Below are 20551 nucleotides of genomic sequence, written 5' to 3'. Positions count from 1 at the left end.
CTATTTACAGGGATGAGGGCCCTCCACACCCCCCCCCGCCCAGGCTAACCCAGCCACCTTCCCCTCACGCTGGGCCCACCGCTCCGGGACGCTGCAGATGCACCTGTGGGGCAGGGGCCATACCAGCATCAACTGGGCCCATCTTCATCCCAACGCCCCACTCCACACACGCAGGCTGGCGCTGGTTTTTTTGTTCATTTATTTAAAACAAACATCTGTGCGCTATGTACAGGTCTGGCTCCCGGGCAGGTGGGTGTGCAGGGGGCCAAGCTGGGTGGGAGAGAGCAATGGCAGGGGGCAGGGGTGGGGAGGGGATCCGGCTGTTCGTCTGGCCAGCGGGGCAGCTTCTCCATTCCTGCTGCCCAGCCCACCCCCTTGAGGCAGCCCCTCCCTGGCCCATGCCCACGGCTTCCCTCAGGTGGGGGCTTGCCCAAATGAGAGCAGGATGAGGGGGCCTCTTCCTACAGCAAAATAAATAAGGGCCGGGGGCGGGACCTAACCCAGTCCCCATCCTCAGCCCCAGGCCGGCCCATCAGTCTCGGGTATCAGAGAAAGGCCCGTTCAGGAGCCAGGCCCGGCCAACAGGGTCTGGTGGCACCTGGTGGCCCTGGGGGTGGTGGGCAGAGCTGGACGGGGGCAGAGGCTAGGGGCCGGCCAGACCCCAAGGCTTTAAGGCAGAGCAGGGTGAGGGTGTGTGCGGCCCAGGGCCAGGCCAACCTTTGGCACAATCAGGGGAGGGCAGCGCAGTGGCCTCAGGCAGTGCTGAGGACAGGTGAGGGGCTGGAGGGGGCCCCCACTCCAGGGCCTCGTGGCGGGCACTGGGGGGCACAGGGTGGGGCCTCGGCCACCGCCTGACTTCTGTCCCCACTGCGTGTCCTTGAGCCAGCGCCTGACGGTCAGCAGAGTGTGTCCGTGTTGAAGGACAGCTGGGCCTGGTAGGCAGACAGCAGGTGAGCCGTGCTGGGGGAGGCGTCCGCTACCCCACGCACCCGCGGGCCTGGGACTGGATCCCCCACCTCTGTCTCCCGTGAGCTCTCCCTCAGTGGCCAAGTCTGGTGGCTCCTGTGTCCCCAGGCTCTGCTCCCCCCTACCCCACCTCTGCTCTGCCCGTGTCTGGAACCCCTCAAGGTCTCCAACGTGTCTCGGGGTCTACAACCAGTCTGTTTCCACCTGTGCCCGGAGCCTCCTGTGTCCACCCTAGTCTTGAGCATCCGACGGATCCCTCAGGGCGGCAGGAGTCCCCGGGGCCACTCCTCTCCAAGCCCTCTCCTTATGCAGAGCCTGAGCCCTCTGGCCAGCCTGGCTGCCCTGACCCTACAGGCCGGGCTCACCCGCTCCTCCTCGAAGCTGATGAGGCCCTCGTCCTCTGTGTCCAGGTCCTCGGGCTCGTCAGCCACGAGTGCCCGCAGCTCGGTGGGGGCGGGCCGGGCCCGGAACAGGCTGAGCAGGCGGCCCAGGGGAGACCGCAGAGCCGAGGGGGGCTCTGTCTCCTGCTGCTCCAGGTTGTCGCTCTGCTTCTTGGCGAAGTTCACAAATACCTGGCGGGCGGGGTGCGTGGGTGGGTGAGCGGGGTGCAGCCCAGGCTGGCCCGATGCGCCGAGCTGGGGCACTCACGTTGTCCAGGGTGGTCTGGCTGACCGAGTAGTCCTCGATGCCCAGCACGCCCGCCACCTGCTCCATCTTGCTGAACACCTGAGCCAGGGAGATGTGCTCCGACTGCAGCTGGTACTGCACCTTCGTGTGGTGACGCTCCTGGGGACGCAGGGAGGTCAGAGGCGGCTGGGCGCACCGCCAGGCACCACCCCCTGGGGCCCCGCCCCACCTTGAGCACAGCCTCCGGGAAGTTGCGGTTGAAGAACCGCACCACGTCCTTCACGTTCTGGCTGCTCTTCGTCCTCACGGTGATCATGTATCCGTCTCCGAACCTGCGGGACAGGCCTGTGGCCCCGAGCCCCGAGCCCCCCGTCCCCCCCACCCCCCGCGCCCCTCCCGCCGCCGGCACCCTCGGCTCGGCTCACCGGTTCTTCAGGTGCTGGATGCTGCCCAGACAGCGCAGGCGCCCGTTCACCATGATGGCGAGCCGCGTGCACAGCGCTTCGCACTCCTCCATGCTGCGGGGCGGAGACACAGGGGCTGGGGCGGGGCGCGCGGGGCGGGGGCGGGGCGCGCGGGGTGGGGGCGGGGCGCGCCGGGGTGGGGGCGCACCTGTGCGACGTCAGCACCACCGAGCGCCCCGTCTTGATGAGGTCGAGGATGAGGTTCCAGAGGAAGCGCCGGGCCTTCGGGTCCATGCCGGTGGTGGGCTCATCCTGGGGGCGGGCGGCGCCAGGCTCAGCGGCTGCGGCCCGTCTACCCCGCCTGGCCCGGCCGGCCGCCTCCCGCCCCGGCTCACCAGGAAGATGAAGGCCGGGTACCCGATGAGCGCAATGGCCGTGGACAGCTTGCGTTTGTTGCCCCCGCTGTAGGTGCCGGCCGGCTTGTCGGCGTACTTGCTCAGCTCCAGCTTCTCCAGGGCCCACTTCACCACCTGGGGACGAGGACTGGCGTCAGGGCCTGCCCCTCTTGCCCGCCACGCCCCGCCCCCCTTGGGCGACCCTCACCCGGGCCTCGTCCTTCCAGGGAATGCCACGGAGCCGCGTGTACAGCTGCAGGTGCTCCCGGGCTGTGAGCTCGTCGAACAGGGCGTCGAATTGCGGGCAGTACCCCAGACTCTGCTGTACCTGGAGCAGCTCCTTGAGCACACTGGGGACACAGTGCCATCAGCACCGGCGGCCGCAGTCACCCCACCCGCCCAGGCGCCCGCCCGCCCGCACCTGTGCCCGTTGACAAAGGCCTCGCCCCCTGTCGTGCTCTCGTCACCCGTCAGCATCTTGAAGGTGCTGGTCTTGCCCGCGCCGTTCACGCCCAGGAGGCCAAAGCACTCGCCAGGACGCACGCCGAGGCACAGGCGATCCACAGCCAGGATGCGGCCTATCTTCCGGGACTTGTACACCTGGTGGAAGGGAAGGGTCAGCCCACCCATCCGGGCTGCCAGTCGGGCTGGCGGGCCCCTGCCTGCAAACACACCCCTACCTGGGCCCCGCCCCCACCTGCCCCCGCCTACACACCTGGGCCCCGCCCTGCCTGCAAACATGCCCCACCAGGGCCCTGCCCGTCTGGAAACGGACCCCGCCCCTCTCTGGAAACACCTGGGCCCTGGTACACCCTCTGGGCCGCCCCCCCTTACCCTCCCCCCCCCCCCCCCCCCCCCGCCCGGAAACATACCCCACCTGGGCCCCGCCCAACCGGGCCTCTATCTCACAAGCCCAGGGCCCACCTTGGTCAGGTTCTCAATCTTGACCATGTCATTGTCAGCGTCCCCCCGCAGCACTCGCTGCCGCTCGCTGGCCACATCCACATCATCCTCCACAGGTTTGGTAGACACTGGCATTCGCCTGTGGGGACAGGGTGGCGGAGTCATCACCCAGTGCTCCCCAGCTTTCTGTGGCCACGGCAGGGAGACGGGCAGTGCCCGGCCGGCCACTTGCCCCCACATCTCCCTGCACTCCCCCACTCACTGTGGCTGCCGCAGGAAGTTGTACTGGCACATGATGGTGAGGAAGAAGCCCACGAAGCCTTCGACCGTCATGGCCACCAGCCCCCTGGTGACGATGTCCCACTCGAATGGAGACTTCATCTTGTCAAACTGGCCTGTGGGGCAGCCGGCTCAGGGCCTGTGCCTGCGCCCCCGGCAGCCATGTCCTTCACGCCTGAACCCTCAATCTCTGGGCCAGGCCGGACCCCCCTCCGCACGCCTACCCACCCCGCTCACCAATCTTGGCGTAGTACTCGTTGATATATTCGTTATACGCCATTTCCATGAGCCCGTGGCCCAGGTTGTAGTTGGGGAAGATGAGAAAGCAGCTTTTCAGGTAACTGTTGACAACCTTCAAGTCCTGGAGGGTGACGGGGGGTCACGGGCACAGCCTCGGCCCTGCTGCCCACCACGCCCGGCCACCCCGCTGCCCCACCTTGTCATGCTCAAAGAGCTGCAGCAGGAAAGTAGCCACGGTGGCCGTGATGCCAATGAAGAGGTTGATGACGATGAGAAACACGTAGGCGGAGCTGGGCACCTCGAACCAGAAGGAGGCCGGGTACATGATGGGGGTGATAGACCACCTGCGGGCAGGCGGGCAGGAGGCGGTCACGGGGAGCCCGCCCCCACCCCAGGCCCTCCTCCCAGCCCCCTCCCCCTTACCCATAGAGCAGGAAGAGAGAGAGCACGGCGGGGAAGTTGGTGGGTGACGTGTAGGCCGGTAAGTCGAATACGAACAGGATGATGACGCAGCAGGTGGCTGGGACCAGGTAGTTAAGCTACCAGAGCAAGAGTGGCAGGTGAGGGCCCAGGAGCAGGGGTGAGGGGTCCAGGAGTGGGGCTGGGGGGGTGCTGGGGCCAGAACCAGTGGGCCTGGCCAGAGACAGGGGGAGGGGACGGCAGGGGTCTAGGGGCAGAGGGAACCCCCCTCAGCCATGCAGGAGGAACACACCATGTCCCACACGTAGTTGGCCAGCCAGTAGATGACGGGGTTGCAGCCACTGACAAACTGTAGGTGCTTGGCTTTGGTCGACTTCTCAGCCACCAGGAAGACCACGAAGCTGGCTGGCACGAAGGACATGGCCACGATGATGAAGATGGCGATGACCACATCTGTGCCCTGCAGCCTGGGGGCAAGGCAGCCATCAGCCCTGCCCAGCACCCGCACCTCGTCCCCCCCCCACCCGCCTGCATACATACAGGTAATCCAGGGAGAGGCTAGCACTTGTCTTGTTCATGGGGTGGTTGGTGACGGTGATGCCTGCAGACAGGGGAGGGCAGCCTCAGGGACCTGCTCCATGCCCACCCTGCCCGGCCCCCAGCCCAGCCCAGCCAGGCTCACCATAGGCTGCCGGGTTGCCCTTGCTCCTGGGCAGGTTGGCACGCAGAATAGCGTTATTGAGGCTGTTGAGGTAGGTGGGCATGCTGTGATAACCCTTGTTGTTGTAGAAAACCTGGGAGGGACGCAGAAACACCCTTAGAGCACCGTGGGTCCCTGCAGCATGCCGGCCACAGCTGGACGCTGCAGGGCCCGGGGCTGTGCCGCTCACCTGGGCTGCCCTGCGCACCGCAATCTTCCGCACCATGACTGGGGCCCGGGCACCAAACGAGGCTGGGATGGACTTCTGGACGTTGCCAAAGGTGATGGCCCCATACCTGGGCGGGTAGGTCGAGCGGCGTGAGGCCAGGCGTGCAGTGGGTGGTCTGCCCCCTCGCCCACAGTTGGCACGAACCCCCACCTGACTCACCGGTGCAGCCGGAAGCGGTCAGAGGTGAAGAGCAGGTACTCGGAGACGTTGTGGCCAGTGATGTCGGTCAGGATGTCTCCTGTGACCACCCGCATCTGGGGCGGGCGCCCACCCACACCCCCCGGGCAGGAGAAGCCGGTGCCCTGCGCAGAGCAGGTACAGCGGATAGGCTCCCGCACCAGGCGCGGTAGGGAGGGTGCTGACGTCCAGTTGTCTGCGGGTACAGCCGGCAGTCAGCTTAGGTCCGTGCCGTCCCACGCCCCCCGGCAGCCTGGCGGGCCCATACCTGGCCCAGAGGTGGGTGGCAGGGAAGCGTTCCAGGCCTGCAGGGGATCCTCCTCTGGGGACACAGGGGAGTCGGACGGAGCAGGTGAGGGTGGGGGCGGCACGAAGTTGGACAGCGGTAGCCCCTGCGTGAAGGACTCCAGGCACATGCTGTCGAAGAACCTCGCGGCCAGCAGCCGTGACTCGCCACTGGTCAGATTCAGCGTGGGCCCCAGCGAGCCATTGGCCGGAGACTTCAGCACACAGGTGGCGCCCACGCCCGACGGCAGCCGGAACGTGCTCACAAGCTGCTGGGGGCTGGCATCCGGCGACAGTCGCAATCTGTGGAAACCCGCGGTGTGAGCCTAGCCTGGGCGGGGGGGCGGGGGATGAGTGCCCGCCCACCTTCCCCTCCCTCACCCGGCCCCTGTCCACCACAGCTGCCCAGCAGATGGCCTCACCGGTCCTCCTGGCGCTCCTCGTTGGCATAGGGGATGAAGTTGCCACGGGGCTGGGTGTAGTTGTGGTACTGGGAGGGTGACAGGACCAGAGGGGGCAGGTCACCTGGCAGGATGCACGAGGAAAGCTGAGCAGGTTCTGACTGCCTGCTGGCGGCCCCCAGGCCTCAGTCCCCTCTTCCCCATACCCACAGGGTTGGAGCTTGGGGGCCTGGCCCTGAGGAGGCCCGAGTCCCCAATAAGCCCCCAAGTGTGCCCGCCAGGCCCAGAGCGGGCAGTCCAGGAGCGGGGAAGAGCCACAGCCCCACTGCAGTGGGGCTCTGGTCCCCCCAGCACGCTGCCTGACCCAACGGCCATACCAATCTCAGGGACGGAGAGGGCCACAGTCATGGCCACGCAGACGAAGAAGGCGGGGAGCAGGATCTGGGAAGACAGGGCCTTGGAGTTGCGGCGAGCACAGTGGAAACGCTTCACCAAGAGTCCGTGGAACTGGCGCACCTTCAGCCACCAGCCCTCCAGCTTGCGGCTGCCCTGGCCGACCCTCGAGAGGGCCTCCGCCTCAGCTTCTGCACAGGGAGGGGGGCTGAGCAGGCGGCCCGACACCACGCTCCAGGGACCCTACCAGCCCCAGCCAGCCGCACCCCCCACCTTGCAGGCTGACGTTGTCGGGGTCCTGCGCATTGTCGAAGAGGGGTCGGTAGTCGCCATAGACATCTGCGTAGGTGGCCCCCTCGTCTCCACGGGTAGAGCCTACCGAGGACGCGGACTGCAGGGACACCTGTGACTGGGCCAGCTCTGTGCTCCGGGCCAGATCGCCAACGTGCACCTCCCCCGACGGGCCCTCCGCCACTGGGAGCACATCCTTCCTGGACTCCTTCACATCTGCCACAGCACAGGGGCCAGGGAGGGGACAAGGGGGACTGAGACCAGCGTGCCACCCCCAGTCCCCATGCTCACCCACCAAGACCCTCACCCCACCTCACCCTGGGGCGCCCCAATTCCCATGGCCACCCACCTACCCAGGCTCCTCAGCCCCAGAGCCAGCCTGGCAGGGAACCCTGGCACCTTATTCCCACCCAGAATCCTTGGTCCCCAGAGACCAGGCTAGAGTGGGCAGACAGCTGCGGGTCCAAGGTCAGGTGGGGTGGAGCGGGGCTCCCACCTGCCTCACTGTTCTCCAGAGACTGGTCCTCCTCTGACACCTTGAGGAACACCTCCTCCAGCGTCGTGTCCATCAGCCCGAAGCTACTCAAGTGCAGAGCGTCCAGACTGCGCTCCAGATGCTGGGAAAGGGCCGTGCGTGCGTGACCCGATGCGGCAGGGACCGCCCCTTCCGCCCTGGAGCCCACTCCACCACCACCACCACCACGACCCCGCCCCCTCCGCGCCCCGCCCTGGAACTCACTCCACCCCATACCTGGAAGAGGCGCTCAAAAGCCCCCTTCTTGGCGGCCTCGCTAGGCAGGATGTAGGAGAGCTCTGTGCTCGTGTCGGAGACTAGCAGGCAGGAGGCCACGTGCTTGCGGATGAACTGGGAGACCTGGGGCTCTGAGCAGCTGCTCAGCTGGGTGCGGCCTGGGGGGCTGGACGTCAGCCCTGGCTCTAGGAGGGGTGGGGAATGGAGAAGAGCTTCACCAGGGGGGTGGGGGTTGGGGGAGGGGGATCCTCTACGGGGGAGCCCAGCCAGGTCAAGAGGAGGACCGAGGAGAGGGACCAGGCACCCCAGGCTCACTAAGGTAAGCCTTGAGGGCCCGCCCCTCGAGCTCACTGGTCTTGGAAAGGGGGTCCTGGGAGAGGGGGACCCCAGGCCGGCTCAGGCAGTCTCAGCACAGACCTTGGGGGTCCCCAGGCTCAGCAGGCCGCTTGACCAGAGTAAGGCGGTAACCGTCCCCATAGGCGCCCTTGAGGAAGAGCGGGGAGCCGCAGCACTTGAGTTTCCCATGGGAGATGATGGCTATGCGGTCCCCCAGCAGGTCGGCCTCGTCCATGTGGTGGGTGGACAGCAGGATAGTGCGGCCTGGAGGGGGGGTGAGGGACCAGGCTCAGGGCGCTGGGCTGGGTGGGGCCGGCCGGGGCCACCTGTACCCACCCCACGCTCGGCTCACCCGGCTTGTACTTCAGGATGAGGTCCCAGATGGCTCGGCGCGCGTAGGGGTCCACGCCGGCGGTGGGCTCGTCCAGGATGATGGCGCGGGAGCCGCCCACGAAGGCGATGGCCACGGAGAGCTTGCGCTTCATGCCGCCCGACAGCGTCTGCACCAGCGAGTGCCGCTTGTTGGACAGCTCCAGGTCTTCGATCATTCTGCGGGCAGGGCGGCGCATGTAGGGGCGCACACGCATGTAGGGGCGCACGCGGGCTCCCGCCACTGCCCCGGGGCCGCCCTGGAGCCCCGCCCCCACCCCCACCCCACCCACTTGTCCATCTCCTTGCGGATCTCCTCCTGGGCCCTGCTCTTGAGCCTTGAGTAGAACCAGAGATGCTCCTCCACCGTGAGCCGGTCAAAGAGCACGTTGTGCTGCGGACACATGCCCAGGTTCTTGCGGATCTCGTCCATCTCCGTGCGGATGTCGTGCCCGTAGATGGTGGCCGAACCCGAGGTCGGCGGGAACAAGCCCGTGAGGATGGACCTGGGTGGGTGGGCAGGGTCACGACCCCCACCTCCTGCCGGGAGCCCCACCCTGCTGCCCACCTGGTGAGGACCCACCCCCTGCACTGACACTCACATGGTCGTTGTCTTGCCAGCCCCGTTGTGTCCCAGGAAGGACACCACCTGGTTCTCGTAGAGGTTCAGGCTCAACCTGTTTAAGGCCAGCTTCTTATCGTCCTTGTAGACCTTGGTGAGCTTGTCCACACAGACCACCAGCGGCAGGTGGGTGGGCTCCTCCTCCATGCCCCGCGTCTCCTCTGCACGAGGGCCGCGGGTCAGCTGAGGACGCCCCGGGGTCCCCCAACCCCAGTGACTGCCCCAGCCGCCCCCTGGGTGCCCGCCTCACCCAAGCGCCGGCTCTCCATGGCACAGGCCTGGTCCTCCTCCATGACGCTGAGCCGGGGGGCGCGAGCCCATGGCCAGGTCCACTCCCACGCCTCTGTGCGCCCGCTGCCGAGCCAGTAGGACTTCTGCAGTGGGAAGTACCAGGGCCGGGGTAGCCCGTACATGCCTAGGGGTTGGGGGGGTGGTGCAGAAGGCAGGCTGACCCAGGGCCTGGTGTCAGGTCCACCCCAGGCCATGTGCACCCCCTAGGGAGCCACACACCCTCTCCTTTACCCCTGCAAAGGGTCAGCTGGTACCTGGGTGCACCGCCTCGATGTACCACGTGAGCACCCCGTAGACGGCCGCGTCCACCATCAACATGGTGACGGCCAGGAGCAGGTTGAAGTCATCACCTTCCACAGGCGACTGACTGAATGTGTGCCACTGGATGCCCACACCTGCCACCTCGTACAGGGCAAAGTACTTGGAGCCCAGGCCAAAGGCTGTTGTGGACATCAGGGACTGAGGGCACAGTGGTGTCAGCGGGGGAAGGAGGATGGACCCCGCCCCACCCCCAACCATCCCGATCCTCACCGCAATGCACTTCTCAAAGGCGGTAATCTTATCGTGGGCCACCTCCTCGCGGATCGCCACGTACATGTAGGGCACGTAGCTCAGGAAGTAGATGATGCCACCGCAGGCCGAGGCCAGCTTGGCCTTGGAGTACAGCACAGACACCAGGAAGCTAGGGTGGGTGGGGCCACGGCCATCAGCCACACCCGACCCTTAGGGCACAGCCCAAAGCCCTCCTGGCGCCACCTCCCGGGGTACAGAGGAGCTCCAGAAGGGGTGTTTCTGCGTTTTCTGGATGAATGCAAGAGGCACTCTGCCAGGGCCCAGAAAGGCTCCCTGCCAGCCCCCTGCCAGCCCCACGGTGCTCACCAAAACATGATGGTGGCCACAGCGTAGACCGCCAGGAAGAGCCAGATGATAAGCACATGACTGTGCATGAGAACCTGGCCGTACTTGAGGATGGCCGTGAGGGCCGTCACAGAGATGGAGAGCTGCACAAAGCCCGTGATGAACCAGGCCACCCAGTGCACGGCGTTGTTCAGGCCCATTGTCTTCATCACCTGTGGGCAGGTGGCCGGGGGGGGGGGGGGGGGCGGAATGCAGGCAGGAGGCCTTGGGATGGGGTGCCACGAAGGAATGATGGGTCTCTGCCCTACCAGCCAGGCCCAGGGAAGGAGAGGTGCCCACAGTCTCCCCTCCACCTTCACTGGTCCCCCTGCCTCTATCCTTGCCCCATTCCCCCCTCCCCCCTCCTCATCTCCCCCCTCCATCCCCCCCACCCCCCACCTCCTTCAGCCGGTGCTCCTTCTCTGCTACGATGTGCTGGATGGTCATGGCCACTGAGTAGACCCAGGAGATCACCATGCAGAGCGGCATCATGTGCTCGATGACAAACAGGAAGCTGGGGGGGGGTCGGGGCCGGGGCGTGAGGGGAGGGGCTCAGCCTGAGCCCCAGCCCCCGACCCCCCCAACACACACTCACTCGTCTCGCGTGTAGCAGGGGTAGGGGAACATCTGCACATAGTTGCCAGGCTCCACCACGTCGTGCCCCACGAAGGTGTTGATGATGGCACGCTCCATCATGTCTGCAGGTGGAAGAGGTCAGCCACGGCAGGGGGGGTGGCCGGGCCCTACCCCGGCTGCCCCAGGAGCGGCCCTCACCCTGGATCCAGACGAAGCCGTACAGAAAGTAGAAGCGGCCGCCTGTGTTGGGCCCCGGCCGCCAGTAGGCCCGGCGGATCTCGTTGGTTTTCTCAGTGAAGCTGGAGTTTTGGCGGATCTTGTAGTGCACGTGGGGTGGCAGGGAGCCGTCCTTGCGGGTCTGGAAGATCACGCCTGGAGACAGGACGAGGGGCAGGTGGAGGGGCAGAGCCCAGGCTGGCTGCAGGGTGAAGGTGTGAAGGGAGGAAGGGGCGGGGACATGAAGAGGACTGTCTAGCCAGAGCACCACTGGGGCATGAGGGGGGCAGGTCCAGGGAAAAGGTGGGGCCGGGGAGCTGGGAAGGTACCTGTTGCAGGGGCAGGGCTGGGATGGGGGCGGGGCGTGAAGCAGGGTACAGGGTCTGGGGCAGTGCTAGGGGGTGAGGGGCGGGGCTGGGAAAAGATAGGGGAGTCGTAGGGCAGGGCTAGGGAGGAGGGGGACCAAGGTGGGGCAAGGCTGAAGAAGGGAAAGGGGCACAGGGGCAGGTAAAGCGGACAGGAGGGCTGTGATGGAGAGACGCGAGGCTAGGGCTGGAGGGGGTTAGGCAGAAGAACAGGAGTTAGGGACCCGCCCAAGGGGGACCAGCTCACTGGCGAACACGGTGACATTGTCCTGGTAGGCCTGGTTGAGAGTATAGTTGACGATGCTCTCCTCGTCGGGAAAACCCTTGAAGATGTCCACACTCACCTGAGGGGAGGGGCATTGTTGGAGCCGGCCCCCGGCCCCCGCGGAGCCCGAGGGGCCACGCACCCCACCTTGGACATGAACTGGATCCAGCCGCAGGCCGCGTTGTCAATGGTGTCCAGCTGCTGCAGGAGCGCGGAGCCGTTGGGCAGCGAAAAATTGTCCTGGCGCAGGGCAGGCGGGAGCTCCTCCAGCGACAGGTTCAATGCCTCGGGGTGCAGCCGCAAGTCCGCCACATACTGGGGGGGGGGGGAAGCCTGGCTCAGGGGGGCGGGGCTGGCACAGGGGGCTCCGCCCACCCCACCCCGGCCCAGCACCCCCCCCACCTTCTGCAGCCCACCCCCGCCCAGCACCCCCGGCACCTGCTGCAGCCAGTGGAGGTGTTGCTGCAGCCTGCCCTCCTCCAGGAAGCTGCGGATCTCGGCAGAGATGTTGAGCCACACTTGGGCGTAGTGAGTCACGTTGCCTACAAGGGCAAAGGTCTCGTTGGCCTGCAGAGGGTGAGGGCACGGGTCATGGGGCTCAGGGCGGACCCCAGCCAGCAAGGGGGGACTCCACTCCTTTGTCTCCCCCTAGGCCAGTCCTCCCCAAAACCAGTGTTGCTCTGGCCAGACTGCCACCTAGCTCGAAACCCTCCCCTCCCCAACCTTCCCGCAGTGACCCCGCAAAACAGGCTCTGCTCTGGCTCCTGGGGCAACATGGCTTCGGGGTTCCCCTACGTCGCCAGCCGTGCCTTCCTGCCTCCTCTGTCGGGCCCTTCTCCACATGTCCCTTCCAGGGTCCTGACACCCGGCCCTTGCCTCCCTGCCCCCGGTCATCCTAAAGACCCCTCCATAGGCTCCCCCCTTTCTGGGGCCATTTCCAGCCCTAGCTTCTACTTCTCCCAGACAGGACTCCCCCGGATTGGCCACCGACACCTTGCCCTCAGCTGGTCCCATACCGCCTAGCTACCCCACCCAATCGTCACCCACTGGATGCTGCAGAGATCCTCACATGCAGCCTCTCCTCTGTCCAAACCAGCACTGCGGGCCCTGGCCATGCCTGGCCCCCAAGGGCCTCTGCACCCTAAACGCCCCCTGTGGGTTCTCCCCCTCCCCGCGCAGAGCCGAGTCAGTGCTCAAGTGCCAGCTGCGCCCCTCCCATGCCAATTCTAGCAACCCCACTCGGCACAGAGGTCCCCGGCCTGCAGAACCCGGTGCCCAGCTCCTTCAGCTCCTGCCCCAGAGACACGTGCAGCTCTAGCACACGGCGCACCAGACTTGCCAACCTTGAGAATGACGCGGTCGGCCTCGGAGCCCGCTGGCGCGTACAAGATCTTGGGATTGCTGGTCATAAGGTGCACGAGGAGGCCCAAGTTCCGCTGCTCCTTGCTGGTGAAGCCCAGGGAGCTCATGTTGCCCCGCCGCAGTGCCTCGGGCTCGATGGTGCTAGGGTGGGGGTGGGGCGTGAGGGGCGGAGCCCGGGGTCTGGATCCGGGAGGAGAGGTGGGGGTGGAGGTGGGGCCTCAAGAACTAACGGGGCGGGGCCTCAAGAACTAACGGGGCGGGGCCTCAGCGTGGAAGGGGTGCATCGGGAGGGGTGGGGCATGGGGCCGGGATACAGAGCCGGGTGTCCCGGTGTCAAGATGGGGGGGGGGGGTCAGAGCCAGGCCTGGGATCAGACCCCCACCCCTGTCTCCCTGCCGCCCACCTACCGGTTGTTGCCGCACAGGATGGGCTGCAGGCCGGCCCAGAGCTGCACGAAGGCAGAGCATTGGCCCTGCAGCGCGTCGGAGGAGGCAGGAGCCGCAGCGGACGGAGCCCCCTCCTCCGCTGTGGAGTTGGAGCCCGTGCCCACCGCCGCCGCCCCCGTGCCGTTGGCCATCCTGCCGGGGCCGCTGGCTGGGGACCCCGGAGCGCGACGGGCGCAGGCACCCTGGGGCAACAGCAGGGCCAGAGCTGAGAGGACGTCCACATCCTGCAGAACTTTCTGGGCGTCCAGCAGGTCCTCCAGCAGCGCCTGCAGCCGCTGTGGGGGTGGTGGCTGCTGCTGGGGAGCCGAGCCGTTGGGGGTGTCCAGGCCCAGCTGAGGAGAAATGAGCATGTGGGGAAATGCAGGCCTAGGAGGAGCAGGGGCTGGGGGCCGATCTGGAGGTGGGTCAGGGAGGGCACAGGCTGGGATGAGAGGATGCGGGAGGGTCGGCATCCCGAGAGAAGGTGAGCATTGGCGAGGGGCTAGGAAGCACACTGGGGTGAGGCCACGGGGTGAGGCAGGGGACACGAGGCATGGTTGTCACTGGGGGAGCGCGGGACACCCACCCATGGGCACGCCCCACTGACAGCCTTGGGCCCGGGAGTCCCTAGGACACCGAGAAGCCCCAGCACAGTGGACCTGTGGGCCAGCTGGCAGGCAGGACCTCACCTGCTGTGCGATCCTGGCCACATCCAGCTGGTTATGGAGCTCAGCAGCCAGCCCAGAAAAGCGCTGGGCGCGGGCTGCAGCCTGCCCATTGCAGACAGCATCCCGGTAGCCCTGCAGCGCCCTCTGCTGACCCTGGGACACGGTGAGGATCCGGCCCAGCTCCCTGGATCCCCGAGTACATGTGAGTTCCTCCAGGAGGGCAGGCGTCAGCAGCATCTCCTGGGGGCGAGGCACAGGGGAACCGCTGGGCGGGAGCCTCAGCCCAGAGAAAACCAAGGCCCTAACCCAAGAAGGCCTCGGGTCGCCCCCTGCGCCACCCACTGTGTCAAGTCTGAGACAGCCCAGGTTCTGTGACAGAGCGGGGGGGGGGGGAGAAGGGGGGATGGACACACATCACTGTCCCGCCTTCCCCCTCTCCATGCCAGCCAGACTCCCAGAGACCTCCCTCACTTCCCAGGAGAAGCTCGGAATTATCAAGGGGGCCCATTTTTTCATCCGCTCTGGCAGAAGCAGGCAGCACACCCCCATCCCACTAAGAGGCCCTCTCACCTCCATCCGGAATAGGGGGTTGTTCCAGGGCTCCTGACCCCTGGGGAGTCCTGAACCCACATCTAGAGCAGGTGAAGGGCCAAACAGCAGGTGATAGACCTGGGGTGTAAAGGGGGCATGGCTCAGGCCAGGAGGTGCCAGAGCCTGGCCCCAGGGCTGCCTCAGAGCCCCGCCCCCCCCGCCCCCCCCCCCCCAACCCGTGCCTTCCATTCCTACAAGCAGGGGAGGAGGGTGGAACTCAGTGCCCAGAGCTGGCAGCTGCCCAGGAGTAGACACGCACTCACAGAGGCCGCCTGCCCCACCTCACCTCAGGCAGGTCCACCCGGGCAGCCAGGAGGGCCTGGGCCGTGCTGTTAGGCAGCGACAGATTCTGCATCAGGAAACGCCAGAGCTCCCGTGGGTCCCTGGCCACCGAGCCCAGAGAGAAGGAGGGCACTGGACAGGCAGAAGGATGGCGCTGAGGGCCAGCTGGGCCCAGGGTCTAGGCACCCAGAACAGATTCAGTGCCAAGCTCCCCGCACCAGGCTCGGCCACTGTGGCGGTCAGCTCGGCCGGGACCACCCGAGCACGTCTGCCCCGGGAACTCGGAGTGATGGTTCAGACGGAGGCCCAGCCGCGAGCCCACGGTCAGAAGTGACCAAGCCGGGGTTTGAACCCAGCTGACACCAGAGCTCAGGTCTCAACAGCCTCCACCCCCGCCCCGCCGCACAGGCACAGCCCAGCCCGCCCAGGGCCCGGTGTGCACCTGCAGGTCTGTCCGGGAGGCTCTCCCAGGCGTCCGGGCCCGAGCGGAGGGTCTCCAGGTGCTGGCGCAGGGCCTCGAGCTCCGAGCCCAGGCTGGGCCGCGCCGGGTCGAACAGGTTGCCCTCTTCCACCACGCGGTTGAGGCGCTCCAGAAGCTGAGTGACCCTGCACCACCATCCGAGGTCACCCACTGGCCTTCGCAGGGGGGTGGGCTCCCGGAGGGCGGGGTGGGGGGCACTCACGTGGAGTTGGCATACTGCAGGAAGCCAAACTCGTCTCGCTGGCCATCCGGGCAAAGAGACTGCATGACGGGCAGGATGCCCGCAGAGGTGAGCGGCGCTGCCGTGTAGAAAGCTGGGGGGGGTTGGCGGTCAGGGCAGGTGAGAGGACCCGAGGGGTGGAGACAGAGGGACAGGAGACGGGGAAGGAGTCAAGAAAGGGAAGGGAAATGAAGCCGAATAAAGAAATTTAGAGAAAGTCAGGGAGGAAAAGCAGCTTCAGGCAGCAGACAGGGGCAGAGGGCCAAGAGCTCTGGTGCAAAGGACCCCAGCAGGTCAGAGGTCAAAGGGTATCTCGCCATCCCTGCCCCCAACTCCCAGGGTGTCCTTCTTCCCTTAGCCAGCCAAGGCCAAAGTGCCCTGACGCCTTCCCCAAGAATTCAGGTGTGGCACGGGTGCCACAGCCCAGGGGAGCACGTGGGGCCCCCCCACCAGGAAGTGACCTCTGACCTCTCTGGCCAGCTGGTTAGCAGAGAGAACGCAGGAACCCACAGGGGTCTGCTGGGGGAGCAGCCAGGTGACCTGGCCCCAGGCCTGCAAAGCAGGGCCGGGCGACCCCACAGAGAGATGGAAACCCCCAGAAGGGAGCCACCGTGGCCCAGGCACACTCAGCACCCACCGCCCACCGTCCCCCAGTGCTCCAGCTGTCCCTGACAGCGGAGAGGGGTTTTTGCAGGACGCAGCCAGGCCTGGAAAGGCTGTTAATGCAAGCGGGGTTGGGGCACGCTTAGGCTGCACCAGGAAGGCCTCACTTACAGACTGCATGCAGGCCCAGGAGGAGGACAAGAGACCATGCGGGGGACGGGTAAAACAGAACAGAGGAGAACCGTGAGGGATGGCCGCCGTGGCCGGCCCGGGCCCCTAGCCCAGCCAGGAGGCACGGCCAGGGACCGCGCGGGGGGAGCGTGGCAGCTGGGACACGTGTGTGGCCGCGTGCACACAGGACAGGCATGTGTGATGCGGTGAGGACCGCCTGCCCCACCCTGACCCCCCAGCTGTGCCCTGGGCACCCCCCCCCCCAAGGACACTCACCTTCCTTCACGGAGATGGTCGGTTTCTTCTGCCGAAGCCCCAGCAGGATGAAAAAGAGGACCAGAGGGATGAAGATCTCAAAGGCCAAGACCCACTGGAAAGGGCGGGTTGAGTAAGGTACCTGTCCGGCAGCCTGGCCTCCCACGCCACCTGCCGGGGGCTGGACGGGACAGGCCTGAGCCCCCCCCCCCTCCCCCCCGCTCCCCAGACAGATGTCTTCTGGGTAGGCAGAGCCAGCCTGGGCCCCACATATTCCCACAGAGGCCACAAAAGGTCAACACAGGCCCTTGGGGGCCAACAGAGTCTGCAGCCCCACCCCCTTCCTTCAAGGGCCTTCTCGAAGGGCGCAACTGCGAGTGTTGTCTGGCCCAAGCCAACCAGGTCTCCCGCCCCCTGGCCCAGGTCCTGTTTGCCACACTGACTTGCCAGGAGAGACAAAACAGCCAGCTTGTGGTCTACTCTGACCCGTGCATCTGCCCAGCTCAGCTTCCCCTTCCCCAGGCTAGGATCTTGGAGGTGGTCGTGGGCCCCATCTCAGCTCCCACAGTCCCCCAGGGTGAGTCCTCCTGGCTGTGACAGCCGTCATCACACCCCAAAGCCTGGACAGGAGGAGGCATGGCTCTAGCCCCAGGTCCTGAGCCTCCAGAGAAACCTGGTCAGAGGTCTGACAGCCCTGAGTCCCCGAGGCACAGGCACCTTCTTCCGCCCTGGCCCCTTCCCCTCCCCCCACCCCCGCAACGTGGTTCACGGCAGTGGGGAGCGCTCAGCAGCCCTGCCTGCCCTCCCCAGCACCCCTGTTCAGTATTCCTGGGACTGCTCCGGCCACCCCCGCCTGGGCGCCAAGGTGAGCCCTGATGGAACTGCTCTGTGTGGGAGACAAATGCCAGCAGCCCCAGGGACCCAGGCCTCCTGTGACCACCCCCACCTCTCCCGGCTCAGGGAGGGAAGGTGGAGAGACGGGACCTCAGGCCAGCTGCCCTGAGGGGGAGCCCCCTGCTCAGCCCAAAGACACACCCTGACCTCCACCCCACTGGCTCTTCTCAGAGGCTCCAGGTTTCCTTCCTCCTCGCCCCCTGCCCCCAAAGCAGCTTCAGAGCCCCCACCCCGGTGGCGTTCCGCCTGGCCCAGGGCCCGGGCTCCCGGTCCCCTGGGGTGGACCAGCTGCTCCTGTTTACCGCACTCTGACAATCGTGCTCTGTGGCCTGGAACACCCCACTGTGTGTCCGCACCCCACACTCGCCCCAGCCCGTGCCAGCCTCCACCCCCTCCCAGGGCTAGCTGGAGAGGCACCACGGGCAGCCACGGGGCTGGGGACGGGCACAGAGTGAGGGTGGCTGCATGCGAGTGGCGACGCAGGAGCGCGGGGTCGCGGCCGCGGTGCCAGCCCCACCCACACCCGCCCTGCCACCGGGCACCTCCACCACGTAACTGCAGCAACAGGCCGAGGCTACCTCCTCATTGCTATAGCAACAGCCGCGCAGGAGCTGCTGGGAGGAGGGAGGCCTGCTTGGCGGGCGGGCGGGCGGCCAGAGGGGCATCTGGTTACAGGCAGGCAGTGCAGGTTAGGCCCCACCTGGGAGCCCCACCTGGGCACCCCACCCGCGGCCGGCAAGGTGGTTAAACCCCAGTCCCTTGAGACTAGCCCAGTGCCCCTATGGTGTTGCCGGGGCCTGGGTGCCCACTCTGGGCCTGAGCCACCTCCTGCTGTGTCAAGGGGAGAACAGAGGAGACCTGAACGGAGCGGCCTGACCCTGACCCCAGGGGTGAGGCTACAGCCGTCCCTACAGCAGGGCAGACCCGTCCCAGCTAAGAGGGGATAGGCGACACTCAGATGGAGAAACGAAGGCACAGAGATGCGAAGAGTGACAGAGCGGGGCACAGAGGGCCTTGGTCCCTTCCCTCTGAACCAAGCCCTCCCCCAGAGAAGCGCATAGAACGCAGAGCAGAACCTCTGTTGGCCAAGCCCGCAGGTCCAACTCCAAAGCCCAAGACCTCCCCAGGAAAGTGGGGGGCCAGGAGGAGTGGGCCAGGCACTTGGCCAGCCCCTGCCCCAGCCCCGCGGCGCAAGCCCAGCAAGGCCTTAGCCACCCTGGAGGAGGAATTTCTGATTTGCTGTGGCCTCAGGCCGAAGACCTCCATGTGGCCCAACCAGTCCCTGGTGGTGCCACTGGGCAGGGTACAGGAAGACTCTAGGGAAGGCCCAACCTAACAGGTGGGGGCCACTCCCGGGTATCTGGCAGAAGGCACCTCCCAGCTGCTTGCCAGGTGCCCCACAAGCTGCTGCTCCCTTCCCTGAGCCTTGAGGTCTCCAGTGGATGCAGGGACCATCATTCTAGGCTCTGTTCCCAGCCCCTGGGGGCCCTTCCTGCTGAGAACCCTGGGGATAATGCTAATGCCCACATCCCAGTCTCCCTTCCTCCCCTGAGCCCTGCCCTGGTGCCCCTAGTAACCCCAAATCTGAAGCAGGGGAAGGTGCACCAGAGGCTGCAGGCCTGACCCATGGGACCCGGTGCCAGCCAGCCCCAGGCACGTGGGAAGGGAGTGTACTCAACCCCGGCTCCCTGCCAGGCTCAGGTGCCCAGGGCACTCCTGCCAGCCATGGTGATGATGGCCACCCCACCCTGCCTGCAGCCCTGGGCTTCTGATTATGCACTCCAGAGCCCTTCTCAAGGAGGCACCCATGCAGAGGCTCATCAGCCCCACTGGGCTCAGAGTCAGGTGGGAGAGGAGCCTCTTGGGCCCCAGGTGGGCAAGGGGATGCCTCCTCCTCGGGCCCCCACTCTGGACCCCAGCCTGCTCTGGGCCTCACTGTGGAAAATCCCCAGGGCCCATTCAGAAACCGGAGCTGCCCAGGCCTCTCTGGTGCATGTGCTGCTGTCGGCTGGGCAGGACAACAGGAGATGGCCCTGCCCTTCCCGGGGCAAGAGCGGTGAGGGCCGGTGTGATGGTACCCATTCTGCCCCAGGCTGGCTCCTCACCAGGGCCTCTGCCCCTGACAGCTGCTGTGTCCCGTACCCTCAGGCCCCTGGCCACCCCAGGCACGGGCGGACAGCTGGGGTGCTTGGAGGTCACATCTCCAAATAGCAGGATCCGGCTCCCAAAGGAAGCTGGGGCTGGGGAGACCAGAAGGCGGATCGGCCTCAGGGAGGACTGCCCCAAAGGACAAAAGGGTGCAGGGCTGCAGGCTGGCCAATGCTGCCACAGCAAGGACATTCCCATTGGTAACAAGGCAGGAGCACAGGCTAAGGGACTTTCGGGAAGGGTGAAAAAGAGGAGGAAGAGGAGGAGGAGGAGGAAGAGGAGGGTGAAAGGGAGGAGGAGGGGGAGGAAGAGAGGTGTCTGCCCAAGGGCAGAGGGGTGGTGCAGGGAGGGAAGGGGCAGGGTCCCTGCAGGGACTCCAGGGGGGCTGGGCCCAGAGGCCAAGGAGCCTCTGGGCTGGACAGAGTCCCCCCATGCCTGTCCTCTGTCCCGGGAACCAGGGCCTCCCGCGACCCCAGGGTCCTGGGACCGCTCGCCCCCCTACTCGCGCAGCTAGACCCCAAGAGCGCGCCGCGCAGGGCGCCCATCCCGTGACTCAGCCGAGCACCGCGAATGTCAGCGGGAGCGGGCCGCGGGCTGGGCACGGCCGAGCCCCCTCCCCAGAGGCCGTAGGCCAGAGGCCGGAGCCGGCCAGGGCGGGCGGGGTCCGGCGAGAAGGGGTCTCGGGCCCGCCGCCCCCAGAGCCCGCCCGGGGTCTGCGCGCGCCCGGCCGCACGTGCGCGCGGAAAGCGCGCCGCCGGCCCCGGTGCGCGCGCCCTCTCGCTCGGGGCAGGCCGGGAGGCGCGCGGGGTCGCTCACCGGGCTCCGGCGCTTCAGCGTCACGTTCTTCCAAAGCAGCAGCTGCAGCTGGTGCAGGAAGCCCATGGCGGGGCCGCGCTCCGGCCGCCCTCGCGCCGCGGCCCGCTCCTCTGCGCGCCCCGCCGGCCCCGCCGCCCGCCGCGCCGCTCGGCATCGCCCGCGCGGGGCGGGGCCTCGGGCGTCCGGGACCGGCTCCGCGCTGGCTCCGCCCCCCGCCCGCACCGCCCCCGCTTAAAG

At 66.9% G+C, this 20551-nt stretch overlaps 1 protein-coding gene across 1 annotated transcript; it reads right to left on the bottom strand.

Moving 5' to 3' along the window:
* Window positions 1-182: 182 nt before the first annotated feature.
* On the bottom strand, window positions 183-20474 carry ABCA2 (ATP binding cassette subfamily A member 2). The gene is made up of 48 exons (XM_053204328.1): window positions 20315-20474; window positions 16478-16571; window positions 15410-15521; window positions 15169-15332; window positions 14731-14858; window positions 14424-14522; window positions 13875-14093; window positions 13168-13538; window positions 12742-12901; window positions 11837-11965; window positions 11546-11713; window positions 11381-11477; window positions 10751-10924; window positions 10572-10674; window positions 10376-10490; window positions 9959-10149; window positions 9611-9761; window positions 9334-9538; window positions 9039-9203; window positions 8769-8949; window positions 8460-8672; window positions 8150-8346; window positions 7879-8061; window positions 7462-7646; window positions 7207-7327; window positions 6693-6926; window positions 6404-6610; window positions 6048-6150; window positions 5609-5928; window positions 5323-5536; window positions 5125-5230; window positions 4917-5028; window positions 4775-4835; window positions 4527-4701; window positions 4238-4353; window positions 4011-4158; window positions 3812-3935; window positions 3558-3690; window positions 3317-3434; window positions 2814-2992; window positions 2601-2742; window positions 2393-2527; window positions 2206-2309; window positions 2019-2111; window positions 1823-1925; window positions 1615-1752; window positions 1332-1538; window positions 183-932 (listed from the first exon to the last, which is right to left on the bottom strand). The coding sequence occupies exons 1-48, from the start codon at window positions 20378-20380 to the stop codon at window positions 897-899; spliced, it is 7299 nt and encodes a 2432-aa protein (XP_053060303.1). The 5' UTR covers window positions 20381-20474; the 3' UTR covers window positions 183-896.
* Window positions 20475-20551: the final 77 nt, after the last annotated feature.

This window comes from Acinonyx jubatus, chromosome D4 (assembly GCF_027475565.1).
Source record: "Acinonyx jubatus isolate Ajub_Pintada_27869175 chromosome D4, VMU_Ajub_asm_v1.0, whole genome shotgun sequence".
Classification (NCBI taxonomy): domain Eukaryota; kingdom Metazoa; phylum Chordata; class Mammalia; order Carnivora; family Felidae; genus Acinonyx; species Acinonyx jubatus.
Note: the sequence above shows the minus strand (reverse complement) of the source record. Positions and strands in the feature narration are given on the sequence as shown.

What these genes read in the sequence shown, in the direction of transcription:
- ABCA2 (XM_053204328.1), bottom strand. Translation starts at nt 20,380, where the DNA reads ATGGGCTTCCTGCACCAGCTGCAGCTGCTGCTTTGGAAGAACGTGACG. An exon ending in CCCGGGTGGACCTGCCTGAG is followed by an intron (nt 14,523 to 14,730) that starts GTGAGGTGGGGC and finishes TTTACACCCCAG; the next exon opens with GTCTATCACCTGCTGTTTGG. An exon ending in ATCCGCAAGGAGATGGACAA is followed by an intron (nt 8,347 to 8,459) that starts GTGGGTGGGGTG and finishes CCCTGCCCGCAG; the next exon opens with AATGATCGAAGACCTGGAGC.